Source organism: Salmo salar, chromosome ssa01, assembly GCF_905237065.1.
Source record: "Salmo salar chromosome ssa01, Ssal_v3.1, whole genome shotgun sequence".
Lineage (NCBI taxonomy): Eukaryota > Metazoa > Chordata > Actinopteri > Salmoniformes > Salmonidae > Salmo > Salmo salar.
The window spans coordinates 43,609,403-43,635,076 of NC_059442.1; the positions used below are offsets into that span (position 1 = coordinate 43,609,403).

The 25,674-nt window shown below is 42.4% G+C and overlaps 1 protein-coding gene across 4 annotated transcripts in view; it reads left to right on the top strand.

Annotated features, from left to right (window-relative positions):
* Window positions 1-25,674, top strand: part of LOC106603656 (DNA (cytosine-5)-methyltransferase 3A) — a 77,561-nt gene that overhangs the window by 40,565 nt on the left and 11,322 nt on the right. For 2 of the 4 annotated variants that reach the window (XM_014197582.2, XM_014197592.2), the window contains exons 6-12: window positions 264-410; window positions 17,156-17,422; window positions 18,991-19,149; window positions 19,408-19,515; window positions 22,852-23,008; window positions 24,766-24,915; window positions 25,373-25,417. In XM_014197582.2, coding sequence (XP_014053057.1) covers window positions 264-410; window positions 17,156-17,422; window positions 18,991-19,149; window positions 19,408-19,515; window positions 22,852-23,008; window positions 24,766-24,915; window positions 25,373-25,417 — 1,033 coding nt within the window. The remainder of the gene's footprint in view (window positions 1-263; window positions 411-17,155; window positions 17,423-18,990; window positions 19,150-19,407; window positions 19,516-22,851; window positions 23,009-24,765; window positions 24,916-25,372; window positions 25,418-25,674) is intronic. The other 2 variants (XM_014197601.2, XM_045718086.1) reach the window with 1 other exon arrangement.

Genomic DNA, 25,674 nt, shown 5'->3' on the forward strand with positions numbered 1-25,674 from the left:
TTTTGTGAAAGAGTCATCATCTCTTTCTGGAGCACACACCTCATCCCTCCACACCCCAAAAAAGAAAAATAGCAAAGAATTGCTACTCCGCCTTGCTAGCAACAGTACTAGCCAGCAGTTTCAGCAGTGATAGCATGAAACTTTGCTTGCGTCATCTTCCTCCTCTGCAAACATGCAAAATCTTAGCAGAGCAAACAAACATCAAACTAATACGTTAGTTCATTTCTTTATTTTGGTTTTCTTCTTTGTATCCCTTTAAACAGGGAGTTCGAGGCCCTGGGACAGGCAGGCTGCGTGGCTCCGTCAGTCTGCGTCAGAGGCCCATGCCCAGAGTAACCTTCCAGGCCGGTGACCCATATTACATTAGCAAGAGGACCAGGGAGGAGTGGCTGGCTAAATGGAAGATGGAGGTGAGTACAGTGCCACCCACCGGCTGGCTGTCTCGCCACTGTCTCAGGCAGGCGTTGACTCTTAGGGGTGCCCAAACTGCCCATTGTGTCTTGGGGGTGCCTGATGTTGATCTTTTTTACAATTGTGGGGCTTATGTGTGGGCTCTAGAGCTGACCACAAAGATTTCTTATGGGGATGATTGGTTCCCAGCCCTCTCTAGCCATCCTGTTATTCAAACCTGGTCTCAGGGACTACAGATGGTTCAGAGCTGCCTGTCTGTTAGGGTTAGCAAGAGTCCAATAAACAGGGCATTCATAGCCAAGTGAACCGATATTTGATGGGTGCTTTCACAGCCAAGTGTATTTGATGGGTCATTTGATTTATCATAGAGGTACCATTTATTTCATTGGCTTTGTAGGGTGTTTGAGTCTCCTGGAGTTTCCTTCCTGTCTTTGTAGGGCCTACTTCAGTGCACCATTGTTGACCAATGATAAATGACCACTAATTGTTGTTGCTCACTCGTGTTTTCTGTTGCCTCGGTTTAGTTCCCACTATACAGCCCAAAGTCACATTATAGTCATGGTCCGAGCTATAAACTTGCACCGGTCAGAGACTAATCTAGCCTCCACCTAAATCCAAACTCATTTTATGTTTATTTGACATGTAATAAGCTAATTGTAAATCTTACTCACCAGTAAGAATCTAAACTAAGGAGAGCAAACCATTAAGATCATTTACAAGATCATTCTTACTACATTTGCACACACTGTATATAGATTTTTTTCTATTGTGTTATCCACTGTACGTTTGTGTATCTCTGTGTTGTTTGTGCCGCACTGCTTTGCTTTATCTTGGCGAAGTCGCAGTTGTAAATGAGAACTTGTTCTCAACTGGCCTACCTGGTTAAATAAAGGTTAAATAAATAAAAAAATATAACAAATATTGTGACTAAAAAGCAAGTTCTTCCATTGTTACAACCACTTCAATATGCACTGAGTGTACAAAGCATTAGGAACATCTTCCTAATATTGAGTTGCACCCTCTTTTTGCCCTCAGAACAGCCTCAATTCGTCAGGGCATGGACTCTACAAGGTGCTGAAAGTGTTCCACAGGGATGCTGGCCCATGTCGACTCCAATGCTTCCCACAGTTGTGTCAAGTTGGCTGGATGTCCTTTGCGAGGTGGACCACTCAACAGTTTCCCACACGGGAAACTGTTGAGTGTGAAAAACCCAGTACCGTTGCAGTTCTTGACCCACTCAAACACATATTTGATGTAGGCTACTGCACATTACGCACAACAGAAAAACTGAAAAACCCCTAGCTGTAGCTAGCTGTATGCTCTCTTGGGTAAATAAATGAAACTAGCTCCAGTATGCTAATCTTTTTGAGTGTGAATTGTACTGTGTTGTATTGTACTGGACTGGAATTATCCACATGGTTCAAACCATGATAGAGCGGAAGAAGAGAACATGTGATTCTGGTGCAGCACATGCGGCCTACAAAAAGTATAGGCTAGCGAATGTTATTTTAATGTTGAAATATAATAGGACCTATTTGTGTAATTAGTAGGCTGACGCATATATACCTTTCAGAATATTTCCCCTCATGTTATTAGCCTACCTCCTCTTTCTCTCTCTTGTTGCTTCATTCCTTCCTCGCTTTCAACTGTTAAACGATATAAGTTTCGTTGTCCTTATCTTCCTCATTCTAATGACACCCTTGAATAATATAGGACTAGAATTAGATGCAGAAGGCTTTCACTTCTCTTCACGATAATTGAGTGGTTATGGTCTGAATAAATAACTGCAATAGTCTACCGCCATCTCGCGTTCGCTCGTCTTTCAAACTACCCATGAGTTCTATTGACTGCTGTATTTAACATTCAGCAAACAAGAGCTTGCGTTCCTCTTCGAATAGTCTATAGGTATAAGAAATGCAAAAAAAATCATGTTCAGCAAGCTATTCTTTTTATTTATTTTATTTCACCTTTATTTAACCAGGTAGGCTAGTTGAGAACAAGTTCTCATTTGCAAGTGTGACCTGGCCAAGATAAAGCAAAGCAGTTTGACACATACAACAACACAGAGTTACACATGGAATAAACAAACATACAGTCAATAATACAGTAGAAAAGGCTATATACAGTATGTGCAAATGAGGTAGGATAAGGGAGGTAAGGCAATAAATAGGCCATGGTGGCAAAGTAATTACAATATAGCAATTAAACACTGGAATGGTAGATGTGCAGAAGATGAATGTGCAAGTAGAGATACTGGGGTGCAAAGGAACAATAAAAAATAAAAAAAATACAGTATGGGGATGAGGTAGTTGGATGGGCTATTTACAGATGGGCTATGTACAGGTGCAGCGATCTGTGAGCTGCTCTGACAGCTGGTGCTTAAAGCTAGTGAGGGAGATATGAGTCTCCAGCTTCAGAGATTTTTTGCAGTTCGTTCCAGTCATTGGCAGCAGAGAACTGGAAGGAAAGGCAGCCAAAGGAAGAATTGGCCTTCGGGGTGACCAGTGAGATATACCTGCTGGAGCGTGTGCTACGGGTGGGTGTTGCTATGGTGACCAGTGAGCTGAGATAATGGCGGGGCTTTACCTAGCAGAGACTTGTAGATGACCTGGAGCCAGTGGATTTGGTGACGAGTATGAAGCGATTGTAGTCTAGCTTTTCCTGCATGGGACTTCAAGAGCTAAGGAGCCTTTTTTAAGGAGGCCTGTAGAGCGCAGGGGATTGCGCAAGAGACAGAGGCTAGAAGTTAGTCGCTTATTATGCGTAACCCATCATTAGTTTGCTAAATATAAGGCTAATATAATACTGCTTTGAATGTATTACCTGAAAGAGGTAGGCTAGGATATCTATATATAGGGCTATATATCAATCTAGAACAAGATGATCTATGTTGAATGGAATTTGAATGGAGTTGATGGAGAGATAGAAATACTTGCGAGAGTGCTAGCACATGCAACGATAGGCTGTTTTAAAACTCTGCAGCTGCAATGAAATAATCTTTACAATTAAAAAACAAGGTGACCCCCAAAAGCCAGATGGAGCTGTGTAAATTAGACGTGCATTCAGTCTTTATATTACTGTAGCATAGGCTGTACTGCAGCAAATGTAGGCCTGCCTGTCACAAGAAAAAAAAGTGACCATGATGAGATGATTGGTCCACATGCATTGTGAACTGCGCTCCGTACTGAGATGGTCTGTCCCCACCCTGTGCGTTGATTCATCAAGCCAGATTTAGACATTGCATGTCATTAAACAGTTCCATTTTACGCCATGCTGTTCATATAAATAATGTATTATAATTGACCGGTTTCTCACAGTTATTTATCTCGGGAGAAGAGAGTTGTTTTGGGCAGTAAACGCCGGTGAGTCTCAGTAGCCGGGTTCCCGCCATTCAACCCTAATCTACACTGATTGAAGTGGATTTAACAGGTGACATCAATAAGGGATCATAGCTTTCACATGGATTCACCTGGTCAGTCAATGTCATGGAAAGAGCAGGTATTCCTAATGTTTTGTCCACTCAGTGTAGTTAATATTGCAGTAGTATGGTACACCCCTATAATAGGCTATTGCATTTATTTAAACATGCCTCCGCCTGAATGTGACTACACAGCACCCTACTAACCTGATGTGACAATGTACTCTACAGCTTGTTCAGGTTGTGTGTTTCAGATCATTCATAATTCGTTCCCAAAACGATATGTCGTAAATCCTTGTAAATGTCTCTCTCTCTCTCTCTCTCTCAATTCAATTCAGGGCTTTATTGGCATGGGAAACATATGTTTACATTGCCAAAGCAAGTGAAATAGATCATAAATAAAATCAAAACTGAACACTAAACATTGCACTCACAAAAGTTCCAAAGGAATAGAGACATTTCAAATGTCATATTTTGGCAATATACGGTGTTGTACCAATGTGCAAACATTTAAAGTACAAAAGGGAAAATAAATAAACATAAATATGGGTTGTATTTACAATGGTGTTTGTTCTTCACTCTCTCTCTCTCTCTCCCTCCCCCCTCCTCCTTCACATCAGGAACATGTAGTGATTGTGTGATTTCATTTCAGATCATTCATATCTCCTTCCAAAAACAATATGTCATAAATCCTTGTAAATCACTCTCTCTCTATCACTCTCTCTTGCTCATTTTCTTTCTCTCTCTCTCTCGCTCTCTCTGTCTCTCTGTTTTTCTCTCTCTCCCTCCCTTCTCCTCTCTCTTTACCTCCCTCCCTCCCTCCCTCCCTCCCTCCCTCCTTCATGTCAGGAACATGTACTGAGACTCACTGTTACATAATGAGTGGCTGTGTCCATGGCAACAAGATGGGGCCTACCATTCTGTCTCCTCCCCCCCTCCAGTACTCAGTTCTGCCATTGGAGCAGGCTTGGGGAGAACCCATAAAAGTGTCTGGTGGGGGGAAATATTGGCAAATTAGCAGGACATGCTGGGGTCTCACGAGTGAAACGCCGTAAAGAACCAGAGAAACAGGCTGCTGGGGCTAAGCAACTCAAAGGGTGTTTTTCTTTCACCTAAAGGATTAAAAAAATCACAAGATGACATAAGAGGACACTGCACATAAATACGCATGTGTAAGAAGAAATAGTCAGTATTTTATTATTGAGAACATTACATTTTTTTTGGTGATATAATTCCATAAGGATGCATTTGTAGTGGTGACATTGCAGCCCTGTGCTCAGGACTTAACAGAGAAGGTAAAGAAGCTTGCTGGTTTGACTGTGTTGTTGCTGCTGGGGACAGGGCATCAGGTTCACTGTGCTGCTAGAGCTGACGAGGGAAGGAGGAGGAGAGGAAGAGGAGATTTCTTAACTGAAAGGGTTAGCTTAAAGGGGAAGAATCCCTTTCTGCTCTCTTCTTCCGCTTTCGCAGAGAGAGAGCGAGAGAAACGATCACTCGTTTTTATGTGCCTTTCGTTGTGTTACAGTGGACATTTCTCTCATTCCTCCCACCCCTCATTCTTCTCCTAACCCCTCCCCCAGCCCCAGCTATGGAAGTGAACTCTGTGAAGATGAGGTTTGCTGCAAATTTCCAGCCCTGCTTGCAAGACAGCCTCTTGGCTCTCCGCCAACATTTTGCAAGTCCTCTCTAGCCAACCAGAATTCCTGTCGGCAGTCACCTGACCCTGAATTCCCAGACAAAGAAATGTTCATGCTTCGTTCTCTTCTTTTTTTTGAGCAATCTCCTCTACCCCGAGTGGGGGGTAAAAAATTGCAGCCCTACATTGGATTTAAAGGGTCGTGTGTTGGCGTGTATGGGTATGTGCATTGCATTATTTGTTCGATAACACGGTGGTGGTTAGTGTGCATGAGAGATTAGCCCGCGTACAGCGAGGGGAATATGCTGATTTAAGGTATTTCCACTAGAGACCATCTGCTCTCCCTCAGCAGCTTAAAGGGAAACCGTCACTTTAAAAAAACGGAAAGTGAGAGCACAGTGATTTGCAGAAGTGCTGAGAAAAAGTGCTCATGCTTGAAGAAAGTTTTTTTGAGATGGGAAGAACGTGATCCAGAGCGGTGTTTGTGCAGAAGGTGTTTCCTGTTTCACAGCAGTGGCACTAAGAGTTATTTCTGTTTAACAGCAGTGGCAGTAAGAGTTAGTTATTTCTGTTTCACAGCAGTGGCAGTAAGAGTTAGTTATTTCTGTTTAACTGCAGTGGCACTAAGAGTTATTTCTGTTTAACAGCAGTGGCAGTAAGAGTTAGTTATTTCTGTTTCACAGCAGTGGCAGTAAGAGTTAGTTATTTCTGTTTAACAGCAGTGGCAGTAAGAGTTAGTTATTTCTGTTTCACAGCAGTGGCAGTAAGAGTTAGTTATTTCTGTTTAACTGCAGTGGCACTAAGAGTTATTTCTGTTTCACAGCAGTGGCAGTAAGAGTTAGTTATTTCTGTTTCACAGCAGTGGCAGTAAGAGTTAGTTATTTCTGTTTCACAGCAGTGGCAGTAAGAGTTATTTCTGTTTAACTGCAGTGGCACTAAGAGTTATTTCTGTTTAACTGCAGTGGCAGTAAGAGTTAGTTATTTCTGTTTAACAGCAGTGGCAGTAAGAGTTAGTTATTTCTGTTTAACTGCAGTGGCACTAAGAGGTTATTTCTGTTTAACAGCAGTGGCAGTAAGAGTTAGTTATTTCTGTTTCACAGCAGTGGCAGTAAGAGTTAGTTATTTCTGTTTCACAGCAGTGGCAGTAAGAGTTATTTCTGTTTAACAGCAGTGGCAGTAAGAGTTAGTTATTTCTGTTTAACTGCAGTGGCAGTAAGAGGTTATTTCTGTTTAACAGCAGTGGCAGTAAGAGTTAGTTATTTCTGTTTAACAGCAGTGGCAGTAAGAGTTATTTCTGTTTAACAGCAGTGGCAGTAAGAGTTAGTTATTTCTGTTTAACAGCAGTGGCAGTAAGAGTTAGTTATTTCTGTTTAACTGCAGTGGCACTAAGAGTTAGTTATTTCTGTTTAACAGCAGTGGCACTAAGAGTTAGTCATTTCTGTTTAACACCGATGGCACTAAGAGTTTTTTTCTGTTTAACAGCAGTGGCAGTAAGAGTTAGTTATTTCTGTTTAACAGCAGTGGCAGTAAGAGTTATTTCTGTTTAACAGCAGTGGCAGTAAGAGTTAGTTATTTCTGTTTAACTGCAGTGGCACTAAGAGTTATTTCTGTTTAACAGCAGTGGCACTAAGAGTTAGTTATTTCTGTTTAACTGCAGTGGCAGTAAGAGTTTGTCATTTCTGTTTAACACCGATGGCAGTAAGAGTTTTTTCTGTTTAACAGCAGTGGCAGTAAGAGTTATTTCTTACTGTACATGTTATATCACTTGTGTTAGTCAGGTTTTTTTTCTGTTTAGATAAGCTACATGCTTATACAATACATTGCATGTGTATGTACACGATCACACATCCATTATAGATTTGAATAGTTATACATACATTATACATGTTCTGACATATAGTTTGCAGCAGGGAAGTTTTGATTGTGGTGATTGAATAACTGAACCAGTTGAACTGGGAGAAAGTTCACTACTAGGCCCCACCCCCCCATCCCATGTGTTATCAGTGGTTAAGTTACCCTTAAAACACACCAGAATAACACTTTTCTAATCCCCTTATTTGTTGTAGACTGTTGTAATTCTATAGATCTATAGAATTGTGTATGGAAGTTTTTTTTTCCTGATTAATCGCGTACATGAATACTTTACATTTACATGGTAAAATGTCTTAATGGAAACGCCTTTTAAGATGATTAAAAGCTTTTCAAGTTATTTTTAAAGTCATTTAACCAAGCTCCTCAGGAGGCAGCTTTAAGAATGCCACTTGTGGATTCATAGCGAACTATGTTTATATATTCATGACTGACCCTGTAATATTCCTAATTGTCTCTTAAAAAGACCTAATACAATGGGGACCAGGTGGCGTCTTTCTGGATGTGTGACCCGCTGTGTGTTGGGAGGGGGGGGGCTTTACGTGTGCGCATGTGATTGTGTGTGTGAGTGACCCCCCCCCGGGTCAGTAATAAAAACACACAGCCATTGTCGGGCATAATGGCAAAGATCTGAGCTAATGAATTCTATTGCCACATTGCTACACGAGATTCCGCTCTCTTAATCTGTGTGTTGAAGCATTTTAAGGGTTCATTTCCAGCCTGAAAGCAGCTTTCTGGATCACAGTTCAGGATCTTATGATCCTAATGTCTGTGAACTATAATGCTACCTCACATCTCTCTGGGAAACTCCATTGATTTCTTCATGTGTGGAAAAAAGATTGTTGTGTCTATAGCTTTGCAAATACAAAGCTAGTCTGTCATATAGTATACAGATAGATATCATTCCAAGAAAATGTGCAGTTGTGTAGGAGGATGTTGTGTGAGACAAATGACTAGGTCAGCCCTTTAGTTATTTAAGCTGGTAACACTAGACATGAAGCTGCTCCGCTACCTTTGTAGTAACACTGTAGTTACTGCAGTAATAACATAGCCCTTGGTATAAGTAAGAAAAGCATAGCCATTGGTGTACAGTACACATACATGGAAACTGTAACAGAGCCAGTCTATGAATGAGTAGCAGTTCTTATTGCCTGACTTTGCAGTCTATCACCATGTAGTTGCGCTGGGGGTATCATGGTGTACAGAACTACAAAGACGTGAGAAGTTTCCCTTCTATTGTGTCCTCGACATGTCTACAGTCAGGAAGTAAGTCAGAGGAATGGAAGGCTTTTTCACCATTAAACTAACTCATAACGCAATCACACCCAGGTACAGATAGTACACTGAACAAAAATATAAAGTGTTGGTCCCATGTTTCGTGAACTGAAATAAAAGATCCCAGAAGTGTTGTGCACAAATGTGTATTTCATCCCTGTTAGTGAGCATTTCTCCTTTGCCAAGATAATCCATCCACCTGACATGTTTGGCATATCAAGAAGCTGATTAAACGGCATGATCACTACACAGGTGCACCTCGTGCTGGGGACAATAAAAGGACACTCTAAAATGTGCTGTTTTGTCACACATCAGAATGCCACAGATGTCTCAAGTTGAGGGATCGTGCAATTGCCATGCTGACTGCAATAATGTCCAACAGAGCTGTTGCCAGAAAATTGTATATTAATTTCTCTACCATAAGCTGCCTCCAATGTTGTTTTTAGAGAATTTGGCAGTACGTCCAACCGGCCTCACAACCGTAGACCACATGTATGGTGTTGTGTGGTTGAGCGGTTTGCTGATGTCAACGTTATGAACAGAGTGCCGCATGGTGGTGTGGGGTTATGGTAGTGGCAGGCGTAAGCTACGGAGAACGAACACAATTGCATTTTATCGATGGCAATTTGAATGCACAGAGATACCGTGACGAGATCCTGAGGCCCATTGTCGTGCCATTCATCCGCTGCCATCACCTCACGTTTAGGCATGATAATGCTCGGTCCCATGTCGCAAGGATCTGTACACAATTCCTGGAAGTTGAAAATGTCCCAGTTCTTCCATGGCCTGCATACTCACCAGACATGTCACCCATTGAGCATGTTTGGCATGCTCTGGATCTACGTGTACGACAGCGTGTTCCAGTTCCCGCCAATATCCATCAACTTTGCACAGCCATTGAAGAGGAGTTCCACAGGCCACAATCAAGAGCCTGGTCAACTCTATGTGAAGAAAATGTGTCACGCTACATGAGGCAAATAGTGGTCACACAAGATACTGACTAGTTTTCTGATCCATGCCCTTATCATTAAAAAGTTATCTGCGACCAACAGATGCATATCTGTGTCACATTGGCATGGAGAGATTCGGGAGACAGACACAGGAATGTGTATTTTTATTTATTTATTATACCCCAAATTACGGCATCCTGTGTTAAGGCACGGGGACGAAGACCAAACAAACACGTAACAAAAACACAGGGTTGAAACCCAAACAAAAGAGCGAGGAGTACCTCGAATAAATAACACCAGCGCACAATGATTATGACACGGGACGAGACCCGTAATCATCTGCGCAATCCACAAGGGCACGAAAGCCCAAAACACACAGCACAGGTACTCACACGCACCATCGGACATAGTAACAATAATCGACAGCCCAATGGAACCAACGGGCACACTTATACAAGTACTAATCAGTGGGAATAGGGGACAGGTGTGCGTAATGAAAGTTCTGGAGGGATCGGTGACAATCTCTCTAGGTTTCTTCCTAGGTTTTGGCCTTTCTAGGGAGTGTTTCCTAGGGAGTTTTTCCTAGCCACCGTGCTTCTTTCACATGCATTGCTTGCTGTTTGGGGTTTTAGGCTGGGTTTCTGTACAGCACTTTGAGATATCAGCTGATGTACGAAGGGCTATATAAATACATTTGATTTGATTTGAAATTTGATTTGAATCTGTATTCCCAGTCGTGAAATCCGTAGATTAAGGCCTAATTTATTCATTTAAATTAACTGATTTCCTTATATGAACAGTAGCTCGGTCAAATCTTTAAAATTGTTGCATGTTGCGTTTTATATTTTTGTTCAGTATAGTTAATAGGTTCTCCATTGTTGCCTATGTTTGCCTTATTTTCTGTCAAATAGACTACTGTATATTTCAGATACGTTCGGTGTATAGTACAGTGTGTATAGTACATTATGGGGCCCCACAAGGGTGCGTGCTCAGCCCCCTCCTGTACTCCCTGTTCACCCACAACTGCGTGACCAAGCTCACCTCCAACTCAATCATCAAGTTTGCAGATGACACAACAGTAGTGGGCTTGATTACCAACAATGATGAGACAGCCTACAGGGAGGAGGTGAGGGCTCTGGGAGTGTGGTGTCAGGAAAACAACCTCTCGCTCAACGTCAACAAAACAAAGGAGATGATCGTGGACTTCAGGAAACGGCAGAGGGAGCACCCCCCTATCCACATCGAAGGGACAGCAGTGGAGAAGGTGGAAAGTTAAGTTCCTCGGCGTACCCATCACAGACAAACTGAAATGGTCCACCTACACAGACAGTGTGGTGAAGAAGGCGCAACAGCGCCTCTTCAACTTCAGGAGGCTGAAGAAATTTGGCTTGTCACCAAAAACCCTGACAAACTTTTACAGATGCAAAATCGAGAGCATCCTGTCGGGCTGTATCACCGCCTGGTACGGCAACTGCACCGCCCTCAACCGCAAGGCTTTCCAGAGGGTGGTGCGGTCTGCACAACGCTTCATCGGGGGAAAACTACCTGCCCTCCAGGATACCTACAGCACCTGATGTCACAGGAAGGCCAAAAAGATCATCAAGGACAACAACCACCCGAGCCACTGCCTGTTCACCCCGCTATCATCCAGAAGGCGAGGTCAGTACAGGTGCATCAAAGCTGGGACCGAGAGACTGAAAAACAGCTTTTATCTCAAGGCCATCAGACTGCTAAACAGCAATCACTAACTCAGAGAGGCTGCTGCCTACATTGAGACTCACTAGTCACTTTAAACAATGCCACTTTAATAATGTTTACGTATCTTACATTACTCATCTCATATGTATATACTGTATCTTATATCATCTATTGCATCTTGCCTATGCCGCTCGGTCATCGCTCATCCATATATTTATATGTACATATTCTTATTCCATCCCTTTAGATTTGTGTGTATTAGGTAGTAGTTGGTGAATTGTTAGATTACTTGTTAGATATTACAGCACTGTCGGAACTAGAAGCACAAGCATTTCGCTACACTCGCATTAAGATCTGCTAACCATGTGTATGTGACCAATACAATTTGATTTGTTTTGATTTGATATGCATACTCAGCTTCTTTTGAACATCAAATGTACCATTTCCTAGCAAGCTACATTTACTAAATAGAGTGGTTTTATTTTTAGTATCCATGCATGGTGTCATTTTCTGTGGTTATCTCTGACATGGCACATACAGTGCCTTCAGAAAGTATTCATACCCCTTGATTTATTCCACATTTTGTTGTGTTGCAGCCTGAATTCAAAATGTATTAAATATTTGTTTTGCTCTCACCCATCTACACACACATGTTTTTAGAAATGTTTGCAAATGTATCGAAAATGAAATACAGAAATATGTAATTTACATAAGTAGGGGTGTACATGTTAGTACATGTTAGAATCACCTTTGGCAGTGATTACAGCTTTCTGGGAGTCTTTCTGGGTAAGTCTTTCTGGGTAAGTCTCTAGGAGCTTTGTACAGCTGTATTCTTTTCAAATTTCCTCAATCTCTGTCAACTTGGTTGTTGATCATTACTAGACAACCATTTTCAAGTCTTGCCATAGATTTTCAAGCAAATGTAAGGCAAAACTGTATCTCGGCCACTCAGGAACATTCACTGTCTTCTTGGTAGCAGCTGCAGTGTAAAGTTGGCCTTGTGTTTTAGGTTGTTGCCCTACTGAATGGCAAATTAATCTCCCAGTGTCTGGTGGAAAGCAGACTGAACCAGGTTTTCCTCTAGGATTTTGCCTGTGCTTTGCTCCATTCCGTCAATTTTTTTATCCTAAAAAACTCCCTAGTCCTTAACAATTACAAGCATACCCATATCATGATGCAGCCACCACTTTGCTTGAAAATATGGAGCGTGCTACTCAGGAATGAGTTATATTGGATTTGCCCAATACTTTGTATTCAGGACAAAAAGTGAGTTGCTTTGCCACATTTTTTGCAATATTATTTTAGTGCCTTGTTGCAAACAGGAATCATGTTTTGGAATATTTTTATTTTGTACAGGCTATCTTCTTTTCACTCTGTCATTTAGGTTAGTATTGTGGAGTAACTACAATGTTACAATGTAATCCTCAGTTCTCCTTTCACAGCCATTAAACTATATAAGTGCTCGACTGAGGGACCTTACAGATAATTTTATGTGTGGGGTACAGAGACGAGGTAATCATTAAAAAAATCATGTTAAACTCCATTATTGCACACAGTCCATGCAACTTATTATGTGACTTGTTAAGAAAATGTTTTTTAGGCTTGCCATACCAAAGGATTTGAATACTTATTGACTCAATACGTTTCAGTTTTCCAGGTTTTTATTAATTTGTAAAAAATTACTAAATACGTAATTCCACTTTGATATTATGGGGTATTGTGTGTAGGCCAGTGACAAGAAAACCTTAATTTAATCCACTTTAAATTCAGGCGGTAACACAACAAAATGTGGAAAAAGACAAGGGGTGTGAATACTTCTTGAAGTCGCTGTAGGTGCTGCTAGCTGGTATTTCTGAGGTTGTCAGTGGCAGCGTGTCTCAATGATAAATACTGCATTGTCTCTTCTCTCTACTACCTCCTTCGCTCTAGCGAGCCTGTCTTGCAGGCTGCCTGCCTGCTGTAGCTGCACTCATACGAGAGAGAGGCCCTCAAAAGGGGGCATTTACAACTGGGAAAAAGGCCAGAGACAAATATCTGGTTCTTATAGCCACTGTACTCTACTCCTCCCCCACCAGCCTTTGGTAGAGTCAGTTTTCCATTGATTCTGAAGATAAATAACCCACTAGCAGCAACCCGGAGAGAGCAGTTACTCCCCCAAACTTGCCAAAATGGCCACCACATTAGGCTACAGGATTTTCCTCACTTTCTTTGAAATCCACCCTGAACTTATTGACCCTTATTTTACTCGTAAGATGGGGGAGAATTACAGGGGGATAGAATGAGCCAATTGGAAGCTGGGGATGATTAGGTGGCCATGATGGTGTGAGGGCCAGATTGGGAATTTAGCCAGGACACCGGAGTTAACACCCCTACTCTTACGGCAAGTGCCATGGGATCTTGAGCGACAACAGAGAGTCAGGACACCCATTTTAACATCCCATCCGATAGACAGCGCCATACGCAGGGCAATGTCCCCTTCACTGCCCTGGGGATCTCCTTAGACCAGAGTGACCCTACTGGACCTCCAACACCATTTCCAGCAGCATCTGGTCTCCCGACCAGGACCGACCCTGCGTAGCTTCAGAGACAAGCCAGCAGTGTGATACAGGGTGGTATGCTTACTTAATGTCCCAACAGATGGCCTGCTACATTAGCATTGAGTCTGAACCTATTGAACTCAGTTACTTTTTAATTTTTTTCCTTTTTCCAGTCAATGATTAGCAGAGTTTCCTTTGTTGTGTCATACTGTAAACACAGTACAGTTGTATTAACAGATTTGACTTGGCATGAATGCTCTTGGCACCAACGCAACTCTTTGACTGCACAAGAAAATGTAGTAAAATTGTATCAATGTAAGAAGATCACAGGTTGAGATTTTGTTTGAATCCGTTTGTTTGAATCAGAGTGTTCGATTCAGAAGTTTGTTTGAATCAGTGTGTTTGATTCTATACTCGGCTCATCCCCCGACTCGCGTGTTCAATAAAACATAGTAAAAAAGGGAATTATATCATAGAGTTAGAAAGAAACAGTGTTTTTACAAACAAACACCTTTTCTCTCCTATACACACCTCATCCCCGGCCTCCTGCATTCCTGGAGTTGAGCCAACTCTAACACATATGGTTGAGGAGGGCTTTGAACCGGGCAGTCGTCCACTACTTCTACTGTACAGAAGATATTTATAAACTAGAGCAGAGCCTCTTGATTGAACACCACATGTTTCTGCTCTGCCCCACCGGCCCTCCAAGGGCCCTCCCACCCTCACCCCCTCCCCCTCGGGGCCTACTGTATGGAGGGAGAGAGGCACACTGAGGCCGCTGAGATGGGGGTTTAGGGTTTGTTCCCAGCCCTCTCTCTCCTCTCCCTCCTCTGCCCCTACCCCTCTACACACACACACACACATGCGTGTGAGAGAAACCTGAGAAAGATTTTGGACCAGAGCGATGGAATGAGTGCAGCTGTGAAGGGCATTCACGTGTGTGTATGAGAGTGAGAGAGAGAAACCGGGAGAGACAGAGAGAGAGAGGCAGACTGCAGTAGGATGAGTGCAGCTGTTGGGGATTTAGTGTGAGAGGCTTAAGTCATGTCTGGGCCCCGCTTGCTCGTCCTCTGTGTGATTGACCTAATGTTTCAGTGTCAGGTACCACAAACCCAATGAACTCTTCCTCTACTGCCGGGAGCCACCAGCTACACAGATACGTTTGATTTTGGTATTGGTGCGCAGATAGCAGTGCTCTCTACACTACAGGAAGTACACTATGTGTTTTTTGTATTGTGTGAACAGTCACTAGTGCTGGACACTGAACTATTTTAGATTCCTTTTACCTTCATACAGGTTAGCATTATGTTTACACAGGATGTACCCTGAACAAAAATATAAAACGTTGCATGCAACAATTTAAAAGATTTTACTGAGTTACAGTTCATATAAGGAAATCAGTCAATTGAAATAAATAAATTAGGGCCAAATCTATGGATTGCACATGACTGGGAATACAGATATGCATCTGTTGGTCACAGATCAGAAAACCAGTCCGTATCTGCTGCGAATACCATTCGCTTCATGCAGCGCGACACATCTCCTTCGCATTGAGTTGATCAGGCTGTTGATTATGGAATGTTGTCCCACTCCTCTTCAATGGCTGTGCGAAGTTGCTGGATATTGGCGGGAACTGGAACACGCTGTCCTACACGTAGATCCAGAGCATTCCAAACATGCTCAATGGGTGACATGTCTGGTGAGTATGCAGGCCATGGAAGAACTGGGACATTTTCAGCTTCCAGGAATTGTGTACAGATCCTTGCGACATAGGGTCATGCTGAAACATGAGGTGATGGTGGCGGATGAATGGCATGACAATGGGCCTTAGGATCTCGTCACGGTATCCCTGTGCTTTCAAATTGCCATCAATGAAATGCAATTGTGTTTGTTGTCCGTAGTTTGTTTTCCCATAAGATAACCCCACCGTTACCATGGGGTACTCTGTTCACAACGTTGACATTAGCAAACCGCTCATCCACACGACGCCATACACTCTCTGCCATCTGCCGGGTACATTTGAAACCGGGATTCATCCATGAAGAGCCGAACTGCAGTCAGGTCAAGACCCTGGTGAGGATGACGAGCACGCAGATGAGCTTCACTGAGACGGTTTCTGACAGTTTGTGCAGAAATTATTTTATTGTGCAAACCCACAGTTTCATCAGCTGTCCGGGTGGTTGGTCTTAGACGATCCCACAGGTGAACAAGCGGGATGTGGAGGTCCTGGGCTGGTGTGGTTACACATGGTCTGCGGATTTGAGGCTGGTTGGATGTACTGCCAAATTCTCTAAAGTGACGTTGGTGGCGGCTTATGGTAGAGAAATGGACATTAAATTCTCTGGCAACAGCTCCGGTGGACATTCCTGCAGTCAGCATGCCAATTGCACGCTCCCTCAAATTTAGACATCTGTGGCATTGTGTTGTGTGACAAAACTTCACATTTTAGAGTGGCCTTTTATAGTCCCCAGCACAAGGTGCACCTGTGTAATGATCATGCTGTTTAATCAGCTTCTTGATATGCCACATCTGACAGGTGGATGGATTATCTTGGCAAAGGAAAAGTAGTCTCTAAAAGGGATGTAAACAAATTTGTGCACAACATTTTAGAAAAATAAGCTTTTTGTGTGTATGGAACATTTCTGGGATCTTTTATTTCAGCTCATGAAACATGGGACCAACACTTTACATGTTGTGTTTGGTTTATATTTTTGTTCAGTATAAAATACATTAAGAAATGTGTTTCATTACATGTCTTATTGTCAGAAGATTTCTGATTGACATTACTCCACGAGAGTATTTTAAATGTATATGGAGCTTCCTCATCATCGCTTTATGGCTTAGTGTGTAGAGCATGACACTTACAATGTCAGAGTTGTGGATTCGTTTCTCACTTGGCCACCCATACAAAAAAATGTATGCACACACATTTTAGAAAGTAGTTTCTATATGTAATTCTGTGCCCACACTACACTTTTTGAAAAAACTACACTACATTCTTCGACTGTCCCCATAGGAGAACCCTTTTGCGTTCCATGTACAACCCTTTCCACAGAGTGTTCTACATGGAACCCAAATGGGTTCTACCTGGAAGCAAAAATGATTCTACCTGGAACCAAGAAGGCTTCTACTATGGGGCAGCCGAAGGACCATTTTGGAACCCTTTTTTCTAAGAGTGTACTGTAAGTTACTTTGGATAAACGTATCTGCTAAATGGAATACATATTATATTAGATTGACATCTCCCCTGCCTGGGGTCAATCTGAGTATGTTTCAGGCAGAGAGAACTGACCTCTTCCTGTACTCTATGGTGTTTCAGGCAGAGAGAACTGACCTCTTCCTGTACTCTATGGTGTTTCAGGCAGAGAAAAAGGCCCTGCTGGTGTCAGTGATGAACTCAATGGAGGACCATGAGGAGATGGAGCCTGAGCCACAACAGAAAGAAGAAGTGTCAGTAGTCACACACAACCAACAACAACAGCAGCAGCAGCAGCAGCAGCAGCAGCAGCAACAACAGCAGCCCACGGACCCAGCGTCCCCGACGGTGGCCACCACACCTGAACCTGTCGCTATGGCAGGAGGTGACAAGACATCACCCAAGACAGCTGATACTGAGCCCGAGTACGAGGTAAACACAAGACACACAATTACTTTTTCCACATTTTGTCACGTCACAGCCTTATTCTAAAAAATATATCCTCAATCTACACACAATACCCCATAATGACAAAGCAAAAAACTGTTTTTTTTTGTTGCAAATTTATAAAAACAATTTAAACTGAAATATCACATTTACATAAGTATTCAGACCCTTTACTCACTACTTTGTTGAACTGCCTTGGCAGTGATTACAGCCTTGATTCTTGGGTATGATGCTACAAGCTTGGCACACCTTTATTTGGGGAGTTTCTCCCAGATCCTCTCAAGCTCTGTCAGGTTGGATGGGGAGAATTGCTGCACAGCTATTTTCAAGTCTCTCCAGAGATGTTCAATCGGGTTCAAGTCCGGTCTATGGCTGGGCCACTCAAGGACATTCAGAGACTTGTCCCGAAGCCACTCCTGCGTTGTCCTGTTGGAAGGTGTTCCTTCGCCACAGTCTGAGGTCCTGAGCACTCTAGGGTAATGTTTTCATCAGGGATTTCTCTGTACTTTGCGCCATTCATCTTTCCTTTGATCCTGATTAGTGTCCCAGTCCCTGCTTCTGAAAAATATCCCTACAGCATGATTCTGACACCACCATGCTTCACCGTAGGGATGGTGCCAGGTTTCCTCCAGACGTGACGCTTGGCATTCAGGCCAAAGAGTTCAATCTTGGTTTCTTCAGACCAGAGAATTTTGTTTCTCATGGTCTGAGAGTCCTTTAGGTGCCTTTTGGCAAACTCCAAGCTGGCTGTCATGTGCCTTTTACTGAGGAGTGGCTTCCGTCTGTCCACTCTACCATAAAGGCCTGATTGGTGGAATGCTGTCCTTCTGGGAGTTTCTCCCATCTCCACAGAGGAACTCTGGAGCTCTGTCAGAGTGACCATTTGGTTCTTGGCTGGGCGGCCAGCTCCTAGGAAGAGTCTTGGTGTTTCCAAACTTCATCCATTTAAGAACTGTGTTCTTGGGGACCTTCATTGCTGTAGAAATGTTTTAGTACCCTTCTTCAGATTTGTCCCTCGACACAATCCTGTCTCGGTGCTCTATGGACAATTCCTTGGACCTCATGGCTTGGTTTTTGCTCTGACATGCACTGTCAACTGTGGGACCTTATATAGACAGGTGTGTGCCTTTCCATATTTTATCCAATCAATTGAATTGACCACATGTGGACTCTAATCAAGTTGTAAACATGTCAAGGATGATCAATGGAAACAGGATGCACCTGAGCTCAATTTCGAGTTTCATAGTAAAGGGTCTGAAATACTTATGTAAATAAGATATTATTTTATTAGTAATACATTTGCTAAAAAACCTGCTTTATCTTTGTCATTATGGGGTATTGTGTGTAGATTGATAAGGAAAATGTTTTATTTAATCAAAAAATGTGTTTTAATTTAACCTTTATTTAACTAGGCAAGTCGGTATGTATTAGTATGTATATGTGATGACATCATCCCTGTAGGAGGGGTGTGGTTTCAGCATTGGGGAGCTGGTGTGAGGGAGGCTGGGGGGGTTCTCCTTGTGTTGTTGTTTACTGTTGTTGTTGTCTTGTAGGATGGGCGTGGTTTCAGCATTGGGGAGCTGGTGTGGGGGAAGCTGAGGGGGTTCTCCTGGTGGCCTGGTCGTGTTGTCTCCTGGTGGATGACCGGACGCAGCCGAGCTGCCGAGGGGACACGATGGGTCATGTGGTTCGGTGACGGAAAATTCTCTGTGGTGAGTAAAAAACTGTAAAACAGCACACCAGTGTTGTGTTCAGTAGGCACCAAACATATGAAAACAGAATGGAACTGGGAAGGACTACCTGGATTAATTGTCCAATAAGGAATAGTCATTTTTGGTTTCCGTTTTAAAATATTTTGCTACCATGTGCCCTACTGAACACGACCCATTAAAACAGAATTTTCTGTTCAACAAATGAAATGAGAAATTACTAAGTTCAGTTGTTCATCTGTGGCTACACTTTTCCTACAGGTGTGTGTAGAGAAACTGTTGCCATTGAGTTCCTTCTCCAACGCCTTCCACCAGCCCACCTACAGCAAGCAGCCCATGTATAAGAAAGCCATCTACGAGGTGCTTCAGGTCAGTACTGGGCTAAGTTTCATTATGTCTCATTCACATGCATTCGGTCAAGTCCCATTCAATCCCAGCGGGCTAAACTGGTTTGAAACTACGTCATTACAACCAGTTCACAACTAGAACTGTATTGGAATCTGGTTTTAATGCTTGTAATTCAAGTGTGATAATGTCATGTAAACCAGCTTTGTGTGCTGAAAGATACTGCTAGTCAGCACCTTTCAAAATGATAGACTGTTGAAAAAGGCCTCAAGTCCTCTAAAATTGCTCCGAGAAGGTCTGCTCTGTAGTAATGATTGATGCTGATAATACCTGCTGAGTGTACAAAACATTACAAACACCTGCTCTTTCCATGACTTAGACTGACCAGGGGAATCCAGGTGAAAGCTATGATCCCTTACTGATGTCACTTCAATCTGTGTATATGAAGGGGAGAAGACAGATTAAAGAAGGATTTTTAAGCCATGAGACTTTTGAGACATGGATTATGTACAGTGGGGCAAAAAAGTATTTAGTCAGCCACCAATTGTGCAAGTTCTCCCACCTAAAAAGATGAGAGAGGCCTGTAATTTTCATCATATGTACACTTCAACTATGACAGACAAAATGAGGAAGAAAAATCCAGAAAATCACATTGTAGGATTTTTAATGAATTTATTTGCAAATTATGGTGGAAAATAAGTATTTGCTCAATAACAAAAGTTTATCTCAATACTTTGTTATATACCCTTTGTTGGCAATGACACAGGTCAAATGTTTTCTGTAAGTCTTCACAAGGTTCACACACCGTTGCTGGTATTTTGGCCCATTCCTCCATGCAGATCTCCTCTAGAGCAGTGATGTTTTGGGGCTGTCGCTGGGCAACACGGACTTTCAACTCCCTCCAAAGATTTTCTATGGGGTTGAGATCTGGAGACTGGCTAGGCCACTCCAGGACCTTGAAATGCTTCTTACGAAGTCACTCCTTCGTTGCCCGGGCGGTGTGTTTGGGATCATTGTCATGCTGAAAGACCCAGCCACGTTTCATCTTCAATGCCCTTGCTGATAGAAGGAGGTTTTCACTCAAAATCTCACGATACATGGCCCCATTCATTCTTTCCTTTACACGGATCAGTCGTCCTGGCCCCTTTGCAGAAAAACAGCCCCAAAGCATGATGTTTCCACCCCCATGCTTCACAGTAGGTATGGTGTTCTTTGGATGCAACTCAGCATTCTTTGTCCTCCAAACACGACGAGTTGAGTTTTTACCAAAAAGTTCTATTTTGGTTTCATCTGACCATATGACATTCTCCCAATCCTCTTCTGGATCATCCAAATGCTCTCTAGCAAACTTCAGACGGGCCTGGACATGTACTGGCTTAAGCAGGGGGACACGTCTGGCACTGCCGGATTTGAGTCCCTGGCGGCGTAGTGTGTTACTGATGGTAGGCTTTGTTACTTTGGTCCCAGCTCTCTGCAGGTCATTCACTAGGTCCCCCCGTGTGGTTCTGGGATTTTTGCTCACCGTTCTTGTGATCATTTTGACCCCACGGGGTGAGATCTTGCGTGGAACCCCAGATCGAGGGAGATTATCAGTGGTCTTGTATATCTTCCATTTCCTAATAATTGCTCCCACAGTTGATTTCTTCAAACCAAGCTATTGCAGATTCAGTCTTCCCAGCCTGGTGCAGGTCTACAATTTTGTTTCTGGTGTCCTTTGACAGCTCTTTGGTCTTGGCCATAGTGGAGTTTGGAGTGTAACTGTTTGAGGTTGTGGACAGGTGTCTTTTATACTGATAACAAGTTCAAACAGGTGCCATTAATAGAGGTAACGAGTGGAGGACAGAGGAGCCTCTTAAAGAAGAAGTTACAGGTCTGTGAGAGCCAGAAATCTTGCATGTTTGTAGGTGACCAAATACTTATTTTCCACCATAATTTGCAAATAAATTCATAAAAAATCCTCCAATGTGATTTTCTGGATTTTTCTTTCTCATTTTGTCTGTCATAGTTGACGTGTACCTATGACGAAAATTACAGGCCTCTCTCATCTTTTTAAGTGGGAGAACTTGCACAATTGGTGGCTGACTAAATACTTTTTTGCCCCACTGTATGTGTGCCATTCAGAGGGTGAATGGGAAAGACAAAAGATTTAAGTGCCTTTGAACGGGATATGGTAGTAGGTGCCAGGTGCACCGGTTAGAGTGTGTCAAGAACAGCAACGCTGCTGGGTTTTTCATGCTCAATCGTTTTCCATCTGTATCAAGAATGGTCCACCACCCAAAGGACATCCAGCCAACTTGACACAACTGTGGGAAGCAATGGAGTTAACATGTGACAGCATCCCTGTGGAACGCTTTCGTAAAGCCCATGCCCCAACGAATTGGGGCGGGTCTGATGGAAAAAGAGGGTGCAACTCAATATTAGAAAGGTGTTCCTAATGGTTTGTACACTGTGTATTTTCGTACATTCAACTCCAAAATTATTGGCATCCTTGATAAAGAGCAAAAAAAGACTGTATAATTTAAATACTGAATATTATATGATCAAAAAATATATACAAGTATGTTCTATTATACTAATAAAATTACTCAGGGAAAGAGATTTTGTTTAATATTGTATTTTCTCAGCAGGATAGGTGTCAAAATTATTGGCACCCCTGTTATCAATACTTTGTTCATCCTCCCCTTGAGAGGATTACGGCACTGAGCTTTCTTTCTATAATGTGTTATGAGATTGGAGAACGCATTGGGATGGATCTTAGACCAGTCCTCCAAACAGAATCTTCCCAGATCCTTTATATCATTTGTCTGCACTTATGGACTACCCTTTACAATTCAAACCACAGGTTTTCAATGGAGTTGAAGTCCAGGAAACTGACATGGCTATGCCAAATATTGATTTTGTGGTCAATTAACCATTTCTTTCTGGATTTTGATGAACTCCATTGAAAACCTGTGGTTTGAATTGAAGAGGGCAGTCCATAAGGGCATATCAAGGGATGTGGAAGGATTCTGTATGGAGGAATGGTCTAAGATCCCTCCCAATGTGTTCTCCAACTCATAAAACATTTTAGAACAAGGCTCAGTGCCGTTATCCTTGCAAGGGGAGAATGCCGGAGTATTGAGAACAGGGGTGCCAATAATTTTGACCCCTGTTCTTTTTGAGAGAAAAAACGTATTACTTGTTAAGCAGTATAAAATAATATAATTTCAAAATTAGCATACAATATAGATAAGTGTTTCTATTATTTATTTTATATAATCTTTTTTGCTCATCTTTATCGAGGTGCCAATAATGTTGGAGTTGATTGTACATACAGGTGATGAAATGATGACAACAATGACTGGTCATGTTCCTCTGCAGGTGGCCAGCACCCGAGCAGGCAAAGCCTTTATAGCGTGTCCGGAGAGCGATGAGACAGACACCTCCAAGTCAGTGGATCTACAGAGCAAACAGATGATAGAGTGGGCTAAGACAGGCTTCCAACCCACCGGGCCCAAGGGCCTAGAGCCACCAGAAGGTAAGTTTAAGTTTCATGTTTATTTGCCATTTAATTGTAATGAATACCAGTCCCTCCAGGATTTTTGGGGGTGATTTCTGCGGCCAAAAATGCTTGATTTAGCGGCAAATTTTATGAAATTCTGCGATACATTTTGCGATGTTTTTTTTTTTCTCACCTTAATTTCATATAAACCAATAAAAAGTAATGTGCTAGTTTTAGGACGAATTTAAGCAGAATACATAATACAAAAACAATTAGAAACATCTGAAGTGCTCAATTTAGTTTATTTTCCTGAACAAACAGCTCTGTCATAATCCACTCACACATTCACTCCACATCCTCTCCTCTCCATCAGGCTTGGGGCTTGCTATCAACATGAGATGCACCTCCCATTCGCACTCACACTCTCTCTCTCAAAAAAAAGTGATTCAAAGCTGAGCAATCACTTTCCATTTGAGGATCGATATTTCTTTCACATAAATTGTCTTCAAAATACTTGATTGTGATTTTTTTCTGAAAGGGTCGTAAGGGAGATAAAGAACAGAAAACGTAAAAAGAGTGTATTGCGGTTGATATGTACTTTTAAAACAGTATTGCCATATTTTTTTTTAATCCAGAAAGATTGTGCTTTCGTGATCCGTATTAAGTTTTACAGAGAGTTTAAAACGGCAAAGCTGACAAAGTGCACTCAGTGTTTTGAGCAGCGCTCTCCATAGACAGACCGGGGAGAGCAGAGTACCGACCACCCTACTAAAGCCAAGGTTAGCGGAGTAAAAGTTTGAGTAAAACGCCACTCATCTTGATTCTTTCAGTGCTTGCCACAGTCTTCCCTGCTATCACTTCAGTCATGGTGATCTGCTGCTGATATGGGAACTGTTCTGACATTCTCATATGCTTTGCTGATTTCAACTTTCAACTCGTTTCCAAAAACATTTGGAAATTGTTTTGCACGGTCTTTAGCTGCTATTTTTGTTGGCAAATGAGATTGATTTCTGTTCATTGTACTGCCTGTCAGCCATCAACAATCACCCATCATATTCACATGTGACTACACTGACAGGCCAGGGGGAAAAAACTTTGTTGACATGTGTTTGGATTTGGGCCATTTTCCACAGTGACACTGCAGTAATTGGTCAAAATTACAAACCCGCTTTCGATTGGACCCTTTTATGCCCTAAAAGTGTGGGGATTGGTCAACATTGCCAGCTCTCACATAATATGCGCTGATTGGTTGATTTTGCATTGAATTATGCGATCGCAGAATCGCGGAATCCTGGAGGGACTGGAATACATTGGGAATCACCTAAGCTTAGAGTCACCGAAAGGCATAAGGAGCTTATAACAGGTTGGTAGCCTAGCGGTTAAGAGCGCTGGGCCAGTAACCAAAAGGTTGCTGGTTGAATACCCAAGCCGACAAGGTGAAACATCTGATAATGTGCTCTAGATCAAGGCACTTAAACCTAATTTGCTCCAGGGGCGCCATACTACTATGGCTTACCCTGTAAAACAACACATTTCCCTACACCTATCTGGTGTATGTGACAAAAAAACACATTATAAAGACATTTTGTTATCCATGTTATAGCGAACAACGAAAGTATTGTTGTGGGGCTCGAGGGCCCAATGGTAGGGGAATGTCCCTTCAGTTGCCAGATCAATTCCACCCTTTTTATCCAGCATTCCCCTACCTGTCTTTGGTAGTCTTTTGGTAAGAGTCTGGTTTTGTCTGGTTATCTGAGTTGTTTATTGTGTTACTGATATGTCCCGCCCACCAGAGGAGCGCAACCCATATAAGGAGGTGTACCCTGACGTGTGGGTGGAGCCAGAGGCGGCAGCCTACACGCCCCCTCCAGCCAAAAAGCCTCGCAAAAGCACTGCAGCCGAGAAACCCAAGGTCAAGGAGATGATTGACGAGGGGACGAGAGGTAAGACTGCTTTTTTTATTAGGTTAAATAGGGGTTGTGACCTCTATATCGCTCCCCCTCATGGAGATTTAGTTCAGGGGTGTGTGTGAGAGTGAAAGAGAGACTGTTTGTGAAAGACAGGTTAGCAGGTGCTTAGTACTAGGGTTAACATGGTCAATTCTGTTAACAAATGTAGGTGTTATATGTTATGTATCTGGTAAATGTTATGTAACACTGGATCTCTTATGTATGTTCTATGAATGTACTCAGCCTAACTCTCGTTATAATACACTTTATATTGGCAAAAAAAAACACATGTAATATCTTAAAAGCAAATGGTGAAGTAGGGGTAAGAGGGAGTATGCCTGCAGCTTTTTTATCTCTCCAAGATGTAATCTGCAAAGATGTATAGCAACAAACATTCAAATCATATCCTGATCTGAAACCGTGTTTTTTTTTTTCCTGTCTGTATTTCCAGAGAGACTTGTGTATGAAGTGAGACAGAAATGCAGAAGCATAGAAGGTAAGTGGTCTGTCTCTGTGTTCAGGCAGCCAGGGTCATGTTCAGTAGGCAGCAAACGAAAGAACGTGGCTATTTTATATGAGTCCTCAAAGCATATTAGCTTTCCTTATGAAATGTACATTCCTCTCACAGCTGTTCAAATATGTCTATTGAATCCGAGGTTTGATTCAAAGTAGTGCGGTTTTTAAACCTCCTGTTAGCTTGCCTAGTGGTTTAGTGGAGGGTACATTTTTTAAATGTTGTTTACACATCTTTTT